Source organism: Mus caroli, unplaced genomic scaffold (assembly GCF_978045245.1).
Source record: "Mus caroli unplaced genomic scaffold, Mus_caroli_1 scaffold_20, whole genome shotgun sequence".
NCBI classification, from domain to species: Eukaryota; Metazoa; Chordata; class Mammalia; order Rodentia; family Muridae; genus Mus; species Mus caroli.
This window is the reverse complement of record NW_028227275.1, coordinates 57,819,843-57,831,917: the sequence shown is the minus strand read 5'-3', so window position 1 is coordinate 57,831,917 and position 12,075 is coordinate 57,819,843. Positions and strand designations below refer to the sequence as shown.

General features: G+C 54.0%; 1 protein-coding gene across 3 annotated transcripts; it reads right to left on the bottom strand.

The window, feature by feature from the left end:
• Positions 1 to 252: 252 nt before the first annotated feature.
• Tcirg1 (T cell immune regulator 1, ATPase H+ transporting V0 subunit a3) lies at positions 253 to 11,271 on the bottom strand. Of its 3 annotated transcripts, none has more exons than XM_021151394.2 (20): positions 11,183 to 11,271; positions 8,716 to 8,836; positions 8,348 to 8,426; positions 7,644 to 7,864; positions 7,475 to 7,563; positions 7,202 to 7,328; positions 7,040 to 7,122; positions 6,783 to 6,876; positions 6,476 to 6,688; positions 6,021 to 6,165; positions 3,158 to 3,297; positions 2,896 to 3,053; positions 2,726 to 2,816; positions 1,933 to 2,051; positions 1,643 to 1,856; positions 1,223 to 1,354; positions 996 to 1,103; positions 805 to 922; positions 471 to 648; positions 253 to 394 (listed from the first exon to the last, which is right to left on the bottom strand). In XM_021151394.2, the coding sequence occupies exons 2-20, from the start codon at positions 8,830 to 8,832 to the stop codon at positions 316 to 318; spliced, it is 2,505 nt and encodes an 834-aa protein (XP_021007053.1). In that variant the 5' UTR covers positions 8,833 to 8,836; positions 11,183 to 11,271; the 3' UTR covers positions 253 to 315. The 3 variants fall into 3 exon arrangements, with proteins under 3 accessions (XP_021007053.1, XP_021007054.1, XP_085690051.1); XM_021151395.2 differs by lacking the exon at positions 11,183 to 11,271 and adding an exon at positions 10,675 to 11,175; XM_085833925.1 differs by lacking the exon at positions 11,183 to 11,271 and adding an exon at positions 9,213 to 10,647.
• Positions 11,272 to 12,075: the final 804 nt, after the last annotated feature.

Sequence of the window (12,075 nt, the reverse complement as noted above, 5' to 3'; positions counted from 1 at the left end):
GTTGGAATCCACTCCCACAAAACTAAACTGTTCCTTCTTGGCCCTAGAGCTAACCCTCTGGTTCCCCAAGAGTCTGGAGATGTGCTCATGGGTTATCCCAACAGTTTCTAAAGGCTTAGATCCTAAACTAGTGCCTCCTATCCTCTAACTCCGCTGAAGAATGGTCCAAATAGATGTCATATTCAGAGTCTAGAGCTCTGGCCACTGTAGTGTCAGCCTAACCCTGGTACCCCAGAGAGGACAAAGGCAAAGTTCCTGGGCCAGCCAGCTCTTTATTCCTGTCCCACTTCGGAGAAGCAGGGATCGCAGTGGGTGCTAGTCACTGTCCACAGTGAAGGTGAAGGGGCTGAGCTTGTAGCCGGTGCCTGAATAGAACTTGTTCTGGAACTCCACCCTGGGTGTGAGAAAGGGGAAGGTAAGAGGAAATCCACCCATCCCCTCCATGCCCAGGCTCACTACAGGGTGCTCACCAGTGCAACCGCAGGGCATGCAGGAAGGCTGAGAGCCCTTCCATCACTAACAGGATGGCCACAGTCAACACAGCAAAGGCAGCAAACACAGGGACCAGCACCACAGCTGCCACGCCAATCTCTCGGCCCATGCCCAGGCCTATGCGCATCACCATGGCCCACAGGACCTCAGACAGCTCTGCACACAAATAAGGGAGTTCGTGAATGCCTGTCACACCCCCACCCCAAGAGCAACCTTGAATCCTCCTTGCCCCTAGAGCTGGTGAAGCGCCTCTGTGGGACAGCCCCATCTGACCAGGTAGGATACTGAGGCCCTCAGAGAGAGGTCACTCACGGGCATGGGCCAGGCTCAGGGCCCAGAGACGCAAGTAGGAGGCTGTGTTGGAGATGCAGCCCAGGCAGAACTCAATGGTGTGGATGGCTTGGTGCATGAAGATCTCAGAAGGGACAAACTGCACGGTAAGAGGTCATGAGACAATAGCTGGAGCTGGCAGCCCTCCCCCAACAGAGTACTATTCTGCCCACCTCAGCTTCTTCATCCCCTGGGCTCCCAGCCTTCTCCTCATCAGGGCTCCAGCTGTTCTCCAAAGTGGACGCATCAGGGGAGGCCAGAAGCTTGTCAGTGTCCTCATCCTGAGAAGAGATAGCATCAACAGCTCCAGCCCCTGGAATAGCCTGCCACCCACCCTGCAGCACAGCCTGAGGTCACTCCTCATGCAGCCTTCCTTCCCCGTAATCCTTTCTGTGTCTACCTGCCGGCCTGCTGGCCTTCTCTGAGTGTTTCTTCTGTGGCGGTGCTGGCGCAGCAGGTACAAGGGTGTGCCCAGCAGCAGGATAGGAACGGTGGCCAAAGCCAGGACCACCAGCACGTACTGTACCACTTCCTGTGGGCAAGAAAGGCAAGGCAACCATGCACAGTGCATGGAACCAGTCACTTGGTGTGGTCATTGATCGTTGGGAACTGTAGTTCCTCCCCCAGGGACACTAACAAGGACCTCTTAAGGAAGGACTTCAGGTTCTTAATACCTTAGTCCATTGGCTCTGACATCACTGTCTGGCAGTATTCCAGCCTACAGCCCATGCCTCAGATGGCTCTGCAGCTCCTGGTGACCCAGTGACTGAACTAGAGCATCCCCAGTGAGAAAGTCAGCCACCCTCTGTAAGTGGCCTACCTGCCCATGGAAGAGCAGATGATTGGTGGGGTTTTGAGAGAAGAGGAACATATTGATGAAGTGAATGAGGATACTGGGGGCCGAGGAGGCGCTGGCAGCTGAGACATTCACCCACTTGTAGACAATGAGGAACACAAGGTAGCCAAAGAGGCCCAGCAGGAAGATGAGCTCAGGCAAGGTCTCCAGCAGTAGCCGGTGGGCCTGGCCAAAGTGCCTGTGGGAACAGACAGGTCAGAGCACCCTAGACCCACAAGGACACTGCCCACACCCACTGGCAACCCTTAGCTCACACGTGGTTGAAGATGCTGAGGAACACCCCAAAGGCCATGTGCGTGACCCCAAGGATGACAGACATCTTCATCTTGAAGGAGTTGAGAAAGCTCAGGTGGTTGGTGGCCAGGCTCCAGATCTGGGGTAGTGGGAGAGTTGAGCACGCAGGGACACTATGGACCCCACTCCCTCCCATGTTTCTCTCATTCCCTGGCTCCCTGACAAACCTAGTCCCAGCAACTAAGTCACTAGTTCTAAGGGGCTAGTGACTAGGGTAGCTCAGCTGGTAGCTCAGGCACCCAGGCCTTGGCTTCACTCATCTGTTCAATAGGGTGATGCTAACATGGACCAGTTGTTTCACACACAGGGCTGTCATTCTGTTCTAGGTGTTTGTTGGTTGGTTTTGAGACAGTTTTATGTAATGCAGGCAGGCCTTGAACTCTTCTATGCAGCCAAGGGTGCACTTGAACTCTGATCCTCCTGCCTCCCATCACCCAAGGGTTTGAATTATACTTGTGTCCCACTCCACTATTTTTTTTTTTTTTTTTTTTGAGGCAGGGTTTCTCTGTGTAGCCCTGGCTGTCTTGGAACTCATTCTGTAGACCAGGCTGGCCTCGAACTCAGAAATCTGCCTGCCTCTGCCTCCCAAGTGCTGGGATTAAAGGCGTGTGCCACCACGCCCAGCCCCCACTCCACCATTTTTACAGGAAGTACACAGTGCCAACTGTCAAAGGGGAATAGTAAACAGATGGATCTGTGGAGCCCTGGATCTTCCCAACTACCTCCTTCCTATGCACCAGTATGCCCACTTACCGGGTCAATGCCAAAGGGATATGGTCCGAGGAAGACGCCAGTGATGTTAGGATTCAAGGTGAGCATGGAGTGCTGGGACAGATACTCGTCACTGCAGTAAAAATAGATAATGTCAGAGCTGCACAGTGGGCCAGGGGCCCTGGGTGGGTAGGGAGGGTTATAGGTCATACCTCCAGCCTGACTGGTTGGCCATGGCAGCCACACTCCAGCCTGAGGGGAAAATAGTGGTGGCTCGGCTGAAGCACTCATTATAGATGAAGCCAGTGTAGATGGAGAACAGACCCATGAGCAGGAGTAGGTATCGACCCCCAAAGAAGGTCTGCCAGATCTGGGGGTGCAGGGGGAGATGGTGTGCTGTTTAGCTCAGCTCAAGAGGCTGTTCCACTCTTGTGCTCTATCCCTTTTCCCTTGTCAGGTATGGATGGTTCGTACCTCATTTTGTGCAGCCTTCACAGCTGGACAGTTCTCAGTGAGGACCATGGCCAGGGCAAAGAGAAACATGAGCAGTCCGTGCCCCACGTCGCCAAACATCACAGCGAAGAGAAAGGGGAATGTGATGATGGTGTAGGGAGCTGCAGGCAGACAGAATACAGTGAGGCAGGTCCCCATGGGAGACTGAGTATCACTTCCCTGTCTGAGTTGCCACAGAGGCCTCTCAGGACCAGCCAAGAGCGAGTTTATGAGGCAGGGACCACTTGGCACATTTCAGAGCCTACAACTATCAATCTATGCCACCCAAGGCATGTTATTTAAATTTCCTGAGCCTATTTCTCCATTTGTAAAATGAAGATCTCAGTGCCACCTCACAGGGTTATTATAAATGAGTGCCACGGGGGCTGGTGAGATGGCTCAATGGGTAAGGGCACCTGATTGCTCTTCCAAAGGTCCAGAGTTCAAATCCCAGCAACCACATGGTGGCTCACAACCATCTGTAACGAGATCTGGCGCCCTCTTCTGGAGTGTCTGAAGACAGCTACAGTGTACTTACATATAATAAATAAATAAATCTTTAAAAATAAAGACTTATTTTTATAAATTGACCCGGTAAGTGTGGCAGGCCTGGCAGGTGCCAGGCTGTGGACATAAGTTTAGCAGTTCTAGCTGTCAGGTTTGTTTGTTTGGTTGGTTTGTTTTTCTAGACAGTTTCTCTGTGAAGCCCTGGCTGTCCTGGAACTCACTTTGTAGACCAGGCTGGCCTCAAACTCAGAAATCCGCCTGCCTCTGCCTCCCAAGTACTGGGATTAAAGGTATACGCCACCACTGCCCAGGTAGCTGTCAGTTAAAGATAGGGCAGAGTGGTCCAGAATGGTCTTGAACTCCTGAAATGATCCTCCCGACTGTTTTTGTTTTATTTGTGTGTGTGCATGTGTATGTAGATCAGAAACAACAGTGGGTCACTCCTCCATTTAGAGACAGTGCTTATAGTTAGGCTGGAACCTCACTAGAAAGGAGCTGCCTGGCTCCAGCCCACATCTCACCGCCACTGGAATTACAACCATGCACTGCTGAACCTACATGGGCTCTGGAGCTCCCCACTCAGGTCTTCAGGCTCTACTGGCCTAGCCAGCTCCCTAGCTCTGGTGCTCAGTGGGTGTTTGTTGTTGTTGTTGTTTGTCTGAATAACATTTACTTGCTAATTTACTGAGAGGAAGGTATGCATGTGTGCAGCTCAAAGGATAACTTGTAGGCATCGGTGCTACTCGGCTACTATAGAAGGCCCTGGAAATTGAGCTCAGGCTGTCACAATTATTCACACGCTTTTACTCAATAACCATTTCTCTGGCCCTGAGGGTTATGTTTAAGATCTATAAGCCTGGCATGATGGTTCATACCTGTAATTCTAGAACTCAGGAAGCCAAAGCAGGATGATTACCATGAACTCAAGACCAACCCAGGCTACAGTGTAACACCCTGTCTCAATCCGGAGGTAACTGCACACACCTTTAATCCCAGCACTCAAGATGGAGAGGCAGGTGGATAACTGTGTTCGAGGCCAGCCTAAGTTCCAGGACTGACAAGACTACACAGAGATCTCAAAAGACCAAGAGTGAAAGAAAGAAAGAAAGAAAGAAAGAAAGAAAGAAAGAAAGAAAGAAAGAAAGAAAGAAAGCTAGCCAGCCGGGCATGGTGGCACACGCCTTGAATCCCAGCACTTGGGAGGCAGAGGCAGGCGGATTTCTGAGTTTGAGGTCAGCCTGGTCTACAAAGTGAGTTCCAGGACAGCCAGGGCTACACAGAGAAACCCTGTCTCGAAAAACCAAAAAAAAAAAAAAAAAAAAAAAAAAAACAAACCAAAAACACCAAAAAAAAGAAAAGAAAAGGAAAGGGGCTCAGACTCAGACTGATCTTGCCTATCACAAAGGCCTCCTGACTTTACTGTAAGCACTTTCCCCACTGAGCCTTGAACTTTCTACGTAGCTGAAGATGCCTGAATTCTTTTTTTTTTTTTTTTTTAGATTTATTAATTATATGTAAGTACACTGTAGCTGTCTTCACACACTCCAGAAGAGGGAGTCAGATCTCGTTACGGATGGTTGTGAGCCACCATGTGGTTGCTGGGATTTGAACTCTGGATCTTTGGAAGAGCAGTCGGGTGCTCTTACCCACTGAGCCATCTCACCAGCCCGATGCCTGAATTCTTGACCCCCTTGCCTCCATCTCCCAAGTGCTAGGATTATAGACTTCACCACCATGCTTAGTTTCTGCTGAAGACTGAACCCAGGGCTTCATGAATCCATGAGGCAGGCGGATTCATCTATCAACTGAGCTACATCCTCAACCCTTTTCATTCCAACTTCATAAAAACAACAACAACAACCCCTCAACAAACAACCCTGCAGTGTGGCCAAGTAAGTCACAATTATAGGCTGGTCTGGGGCCCTCTAACAACTCCTAGCCATCCTAACACTTCTCTGAGGTTTGTACTATTATTCCCATTTTACAGACTAGAAAAAATATCACTCACAGAAACTAAGAAACTCATCAAAACAAGTGAGCTGGACTTTAAGCCATTCACAAATCTGTTTTCTGAACTGTTCCAAATTGGTTCCCTGTGGATTTAACGGCTGAGACAAGTGGGAAGTCCCAATTGGGACTAGGGTACCCAATAACCTCCCTGGAGATTGAACTGGGGACTATGTCTCTGTTACAAAAGGATGGGGTGGACCCAGCTCCTACCCCTCTCAAGGTTTGCACCCCAAAGGCAAGGGCCTAACTTCTACCCACCCCTCTCAAGGTTTGTACCCAAACAGAGGATGGGAGGGATGACCTCCACTGAGAGAGCAATGGATCTCACCAGGGTTAACTTCCCTGTAGCGGCCCACACCATAGGCATCCACAATGCCCTGGAAACTGGAGGTGAAGCGGTTGGTCCTGATGAGGGTTGGAGGCATGTCCTGGCAGGGGATGCGGTGAGCGACAGCACTCACTCCTTCCTCACTCTGAGGTACCCAGGCAGAGAGACAGAAGCTGATGCTGGGGGCCTGTAGAAACCCTGCCCCCCCACCCCAACCCCACCCCCGTTCCCAGGCCCAGCTGAGATGTGGACTGTAATTTCTGGGTTGAGGGTGGGGTGGGATGGCATGGGGGAAGTTGGTCAGCCCTATCCTACCCAAAATGCCCTGGAGGAGGAGGCTCCTAGGAAATGGTACCCACCCTTCAATCCCAGAGCAAAGGAAGCTTAAGGAGAGACTGGAAGTAGAAGGAGGAAAGGCAGGGAGGGAGCAAGCCTCTGGCAGCCTGGATGCTCACTGAGCCGCTCTGCAGCGCCTGCTGCACAGTGGGCAGGTCCCTCGTGGCACACCAGACCTCCGCGATGAGGCACTTGTGTGTGGTGTTCACACTGCACTGGTTGAGGGTCAGGTACACTGCCTTCATCTTGTGGATCTGCACCTGCCATGGGGGCAGCAGCTGCTGCACCCGGCCCAACACCTGGCTCAGGAACCGGTCTGTCTCCCCCAGGACCTGGGGACAAAAAAAAAAAAAAAAAAAAAAGTAACCAGAAGTGGCAAGGGAGCCTTGAGGGAGCTAGCAGGGGTCAGGTCACATGGGCACTCACCTCCTGAAGTTCCTGGCTTTGCTGCTGCAGCTGCTGCAAGGTCCTGAGCCGGGCTTCTTCCTGCTCCAGGTACGGGAAGACATGACAGTGGAAGCTGAGGAAGAGATGGGGTAATGGGGGTCAGTGGAAGTCACCAGGCAGAGCTGGGGGCAGGACAAACTTGACTGAAGGTGTTATCAGGGGCCTGGGCCACACAGGACCAGTCGGCTGGACACCTGCCGCCGCCGAGTGACCATGTACTCGTAATCGTGGCTCACCAGTCTGTGATCTTTCGAATCTTCTGTCCGATCTGCTCACCCCAGTAGGAGATGACAAAGGTCATCCAAGTTGCAGGCTCACCCTGTGAAAGCCAGGTTCGGTTAGTCTCTGGAGCCCTGGCTCATCCCAGACTGCCCCCACCCTGGCCCCTGCCAACTCACCGTCACTGGGTCCTCCAGCTGCCCCTGAGTCTCCTGAAAGCTGGCAATGAGGAAGCCGCGGCAAGCTCTCCACAGCAGGCGCTCCAGGGCTGCAGCCTTGTAGGGCTCCACAGCACCTGCCACAAAACTGCCAACAGGGCTGGAGGCGGGCTCACAGGAAGCACCCGTGGGGAACCCCCCAAACACAACGTACAGAGACTCAGGGGCCATAGGGTTCCCTTCTTTGGTCAGTGCCTTAAGGCTACCCAGAAAAGACAAACTGCCCGGACTCACTTGACCTTCAGGTCTGCATGTGGCCCCCGTGTGGCTGGAAGCAAGGGTGTTCTCTCAGAGAAGGGTCCCTCAGTATGGTCAGCTGCCATCTAGGCACCAAGAGACATTGTGAGTCCCAGCCGTGGCATATATATCTCCAGGTCCCATCCCTGCCCTGGCTGGGGCTGACCGGCGGGCTGTGGCTCTGGCCCAGCACGGCCGAGTGGAGCCGCAGCTGGTGCAGCTGGGCCCGCAGTGCCTGCTGGTTGCCACGAACATCCCGAAGCTCCTGGGCCAAGCGATCTGTTTCCTCCTGGATGCGCAGCAGGTCTCGGGGAGGTGGTGCTGGCAGTGTCCCTTCAGGTGGGGCCAGCGTCAGACCTGCCCGCTGCACTTCTTCCCGCAAGAAGGCTAGACACAGAAAGGGGCGGTGGGGTTAGGGGAAGTCACACAGGGTTATGCCAGCTCATGTCTATCGTTAGCCAGGGGCAGCAGACATGTAGGGAGATCCCTAATGCGCATCAAAGGCCATGACTAATCTGCTGAGTCAGATCTCCAGAAAAATCCCGGGCTAAACTGTTTAGAAGCAGCCGCTCTGTTCCCCCTGTTCTGCCCTCATCTCTGACCTAAGAAAGGCCTTTCCAGCCCTCCACCCCAGCGTCTGTCCACCCCAGTCTATCTAGGCAGAAAGCTTGAGTTGTGGCTCATACTCCAAGGCAGTCCTACCTTCCGTCCTTGGCTCCACCCACCCAGAGCCAAGGACGTCCTGCGGATCCCAGCAGCCCCGCCCACACCTCCCTTCTCTGCCTTCCACCTGGGTAACGGGGGCACTTCCCTTCAGACCGAGCTTGCCTAGCGCTCCTTCCATGGGATGTGAATCTGGGTCCAACTTACTGAAGGTCTTCTCCAGCTCCTCGCAGCGCCGGACGTCTACCACGAAGCGTCTCTGGAAGGCGCTCACGGATTCGTTGAGCTGTGATGCATACATATACGGGTCAGAATCTCTGGGAGGGGACCAGGAGGTCACTGCTCTGGGATCCAGGTCTGAGGCACCTCCTCCAAAAAGTTGCCGGGTGCCCAATTAGCCTGAACCGACTAGTTGGAGCAAACTCAACCGCGTGCCAGAAAAGGCACGAGTAGGCATGGGAAGGGCACCTGTGCTGGAAGGGAGGGCTGGGATGCTCCTGCGGCAGGCCAGGGGTAATCACAAGGCCTTTCCTGATGTGGGCTACCCGCCCAGGCCTCTGCCCCACCCCACTTACATCTCTGAACTCCACGAGGCCCAGCTCACCAAGCTGGCTCACACAGTTGTAAGCAGACGCTGTGGGCAACAGGAGCTGGACCAAGGCCACTTCTTCACTCCGGAACATGGAGCCCATGATCCTTAGGGCAGGCAAAAAAAAAAAAAAAAAAAAAAGTGGTTAGGAGCTAGTTCCAGGCAGGCATCATACACTTGTTCCCATTCACCGGACAGATGGGAAAACTGAGGCCGGGAATGAAGTAATGGGTACCGAGGTTAACAGAAAGTCAGTAGCAAGAGAAAGCATGGGCCGGGCAGTGGTGGCGCATGCCTTTAATCCCAGCACTTGAGAGCCAGAGGCAGGCGGATTTCTGAGTTCAAGGCCAGTCTGGTCTACAGAGTGAGTTCCAGGACAGCCAGGACTGCACAGAGAAACCCTGTCTCGAACTCCTTCCCCCCCCCGCCCCCCCCCCCAAAAAAAAAGAAAGCATGGAGCAGCCCAATGACCCCAAAGCCTACCACCGGTGGTAGGCTGTCTTTAAGCTGGCCTTCCTTCTGCTGCCTTCTTGCTCAAGTCTAGCTCAGCAGCTCCCAGACACCCTGGCTCCAGCAGTGTTTTCAGCACTGGATCACCTCTCTGTCTGCCCCCCACTTGAGACCCAGCTTAGCCCTGGGACCCTAGGCTGTGACAGCTGACACCAAATGCCGCTGAGCTGTCTAGCCTGCTTCCTTATACATGCAGAGGGTGGGGGTGGAACTCCCTCTAAGTTCCCTGGAGCTGAAATCCTGAAGGGGAGAATTGGCTGGGGGTTGCCTTTGGCTGCCCGCAACATTGCCTGTGGGGCTGGGAAAAGTCTTGGTGTTGAAACTGGGAAAGTGAAACCATGAAACAATGGGCGGGAAGCCCTGGTGGCCTCCCTCTAACCCCAGCAGGCACACACACTTCCTGGCTGGAAAGCAAAGGGACTCTTCAACTGCCCTGCAGATGCCCAGCCAAAAGCCAACACTCTCCCTGGGGCTACTGCCTGCTCCTTGGTAGCTACTACTCTTCAGGTCCAGGATCCTGGGGACACCATTTCCTCAGCTCTTAAACTGGCGTTGAGGGCTGGAGGACACAAGTGGGGACACACATTGAGAGGAACTTCAGATACTAATGGGCCCAGCTTGCTGCCTGGGTCTGCCCAGCAGACCACTTCCTCCCTAGGCCTGGTTTACTTAAGAGGAAACCACAGTCCTGTCCCCAGCTTGGGAAAGGAGAGAATTCAGATGATAGTCAAGGGCTTCAGAAGAGCCAGGCCCTGCACAGCAGGGGTGAGCAGGGAGGGCTGGGTGCACAGGGCCAGGGACTAAGTCTCTAGGGCCCTCCCCAAATTGTAACCAGCTGTGTGACACTGGGTAAGTCACTTGCCCTCTCTGGGCCTGTTTCCTCTTTGGTTGAATAAGACTTGGCCACCCCTGGCAGGAAAGATGTGAGTGAGGAGGTGAGGGAAAAACCAGGATCCTCACATCTTACTTCTTTCTATAAACACCCCCTCCCCAGTTCCTAGCGGACACCCCAGCCTTACGATTTGTTTGTTTGTCTGTTTTTCAAGACAGGGTTCCTCTGTGTAGCCTTGGCTGTCCTGGAACTGGCTCTGGGGATCAGGCTGGCCTTGAACTCAGAGATCAGCCGGCCTCTGCCTCCTGAGTGCTGGGATTAAAGGCCTGTGCTACCACCACGCCTCCCATCCTGACCTTAACTTATAAATGAGCCAACCCAGGTGGAGTAAGGTGAAGTCTAAGGTCACACGGCCAACTAGAACCACACCACAGAGGGGTCTGTCCCAGACAGAGGGACGCTGCTCTGACTTGGCACGTCCTGCCTAGTCCCAGCACCATAACCGCCAGCACTCGAGTGCTCCAGCCAAGGGATGCTAGCCATGTACATGCAAGACAAACGGAAGTTCCCCCATGCTCCCTGCAGACAGTCCACATTACATACCGTGATTTTGTTACTAGGTCCTGTCTCCTGCAATCTGCGAGCTAGACCCACACACACCACTCGTGATCTGGCCTTCCCCTGAGGCCCCGATGTTCTGTCTTACTCCTGCACCCCCTTTCCTACTCTTCCTTCAACCCCTGCCTTTTCTCCCAGACCCTATTCGGAGGATGAGGAGAGGAGCTGGATTCTGTCTTGAGCCCGGCCACTTCCTAGTAGGATGGCCTCCGTTTCCTCATCTGTAGAATGGGTCCCTCCTTCAGAGCCAGACGCAGCAGGGGCCTCCATGAGCTCAGGCTTGATGAGGAGGGCTCTGAAGTTGCCCGGAGCTAGCAACCTATCCTCTGCTTCTCCTTGCGGCCTGCCTGCATCCCAGACAGCCTGACACGGTCGCGTGGCCTCTGAGTTGCCTCCACCCGGAGTCGGGCGGGGCGCCTGGACCCTTGTCCAGGCGGAGGAAGAAGCAGTTGGTAGGCAGGGCTGGGGCTCCTCAGCTTAGCAGGACACTCACCCAGGTGGACTCTTCGCTCAACTTCGGCTTAGGATCTGAGCCCGCCCTCCGGCCAGTGCAGCTCACTCCAGCTTCGAAATACCGGAGTGGGTGTGGCCTGTGAGGGCCTGCCCACTGCCCGCCCTGTCCCGCCCCCACTGAGTTCTGGCGCGGGGTGGGGGTGGGGGTGAGGGCGGTGTCTGAAATGGTTCTGGACGTCCGGGAATCGTTTAATCCCGGGAATCGGGAGATAACCGACAAAAAATCCCGATAATCGGGAGATGCCAGGTAGAACCTTAAGGATAGGCCACGTTCACCTTCCTAGTGCGTACAATCTGCTTCAAGCTGCTTCGCTATTGTGCAAGATCGGCTGCTACCTAACCTCACCCAGCTCACACTATGCTGGGTAAGGGTGGGCCCACGCTATGGGTCCCTCTCCACTGGCAGCAGGGTGTTGGTTGGGCCAGTCTCTGCGGAGGAACTTGACCCAGGAGCCTGGAGACTCTCCAGAAGTGCCTCAACCTCCTTCCTAGCCCTTGAGGTCTGGAAACTGGGATTCAGGACCATTCAGCTGCCTGTACTTTGGACAGGCTGGACTGTAAGTGGGGACCAGAGGGACAAGGGGCCCCTCAGTTGTGCTGACCCTTGAGCCCCATTCAATAAACAAGGGCTCTAATGTGTGTGGGGAGTATAGAAGCTTAAGGCAGCCTGAAAACTGAGTCAAAGTGGGTAGGAATCCCCAGAAAACAGGTATGACACGGGTCTGATGTGACTTGGTGAGGACCCTCACACAAGTGCACCAGGGGCACAAGCCAGTGCTCGCCACTGTGGGGGAACAGTCAGGGCCATAAAGCTGTATTAGTTGTTAATACAGTAGAAGTGTACGTTAGAATAGGAGAACCAAGCTAGCAGCA

Excerpts from the sequence above, each read along its gene's own strand:
- Tcirg1 (XM_021151394.2), bottom strand. The coding sequence starts at position 8,832 with ATGGGCTCCATGTTCCGGAGTGAAGAAGTGGCCTTGGTCCAGCTCCTG. Across the intron at positions 8,427-8,715 it reads GCCTCGTGGAGTTCAGAGAT|CTCAACGAATCCGTGAGCGC; the intron begins GTAAGTGGGGTG and ends TATGCATCACAG. Across the intron at positions 6,166-6,475 it reads AGGCGCTGCAGAGCGGCTCA|AGTGAGGAAGGAGTGAGTGC; the intron begins GTGAGCATCCAG and ends TGGGTACCTCAG.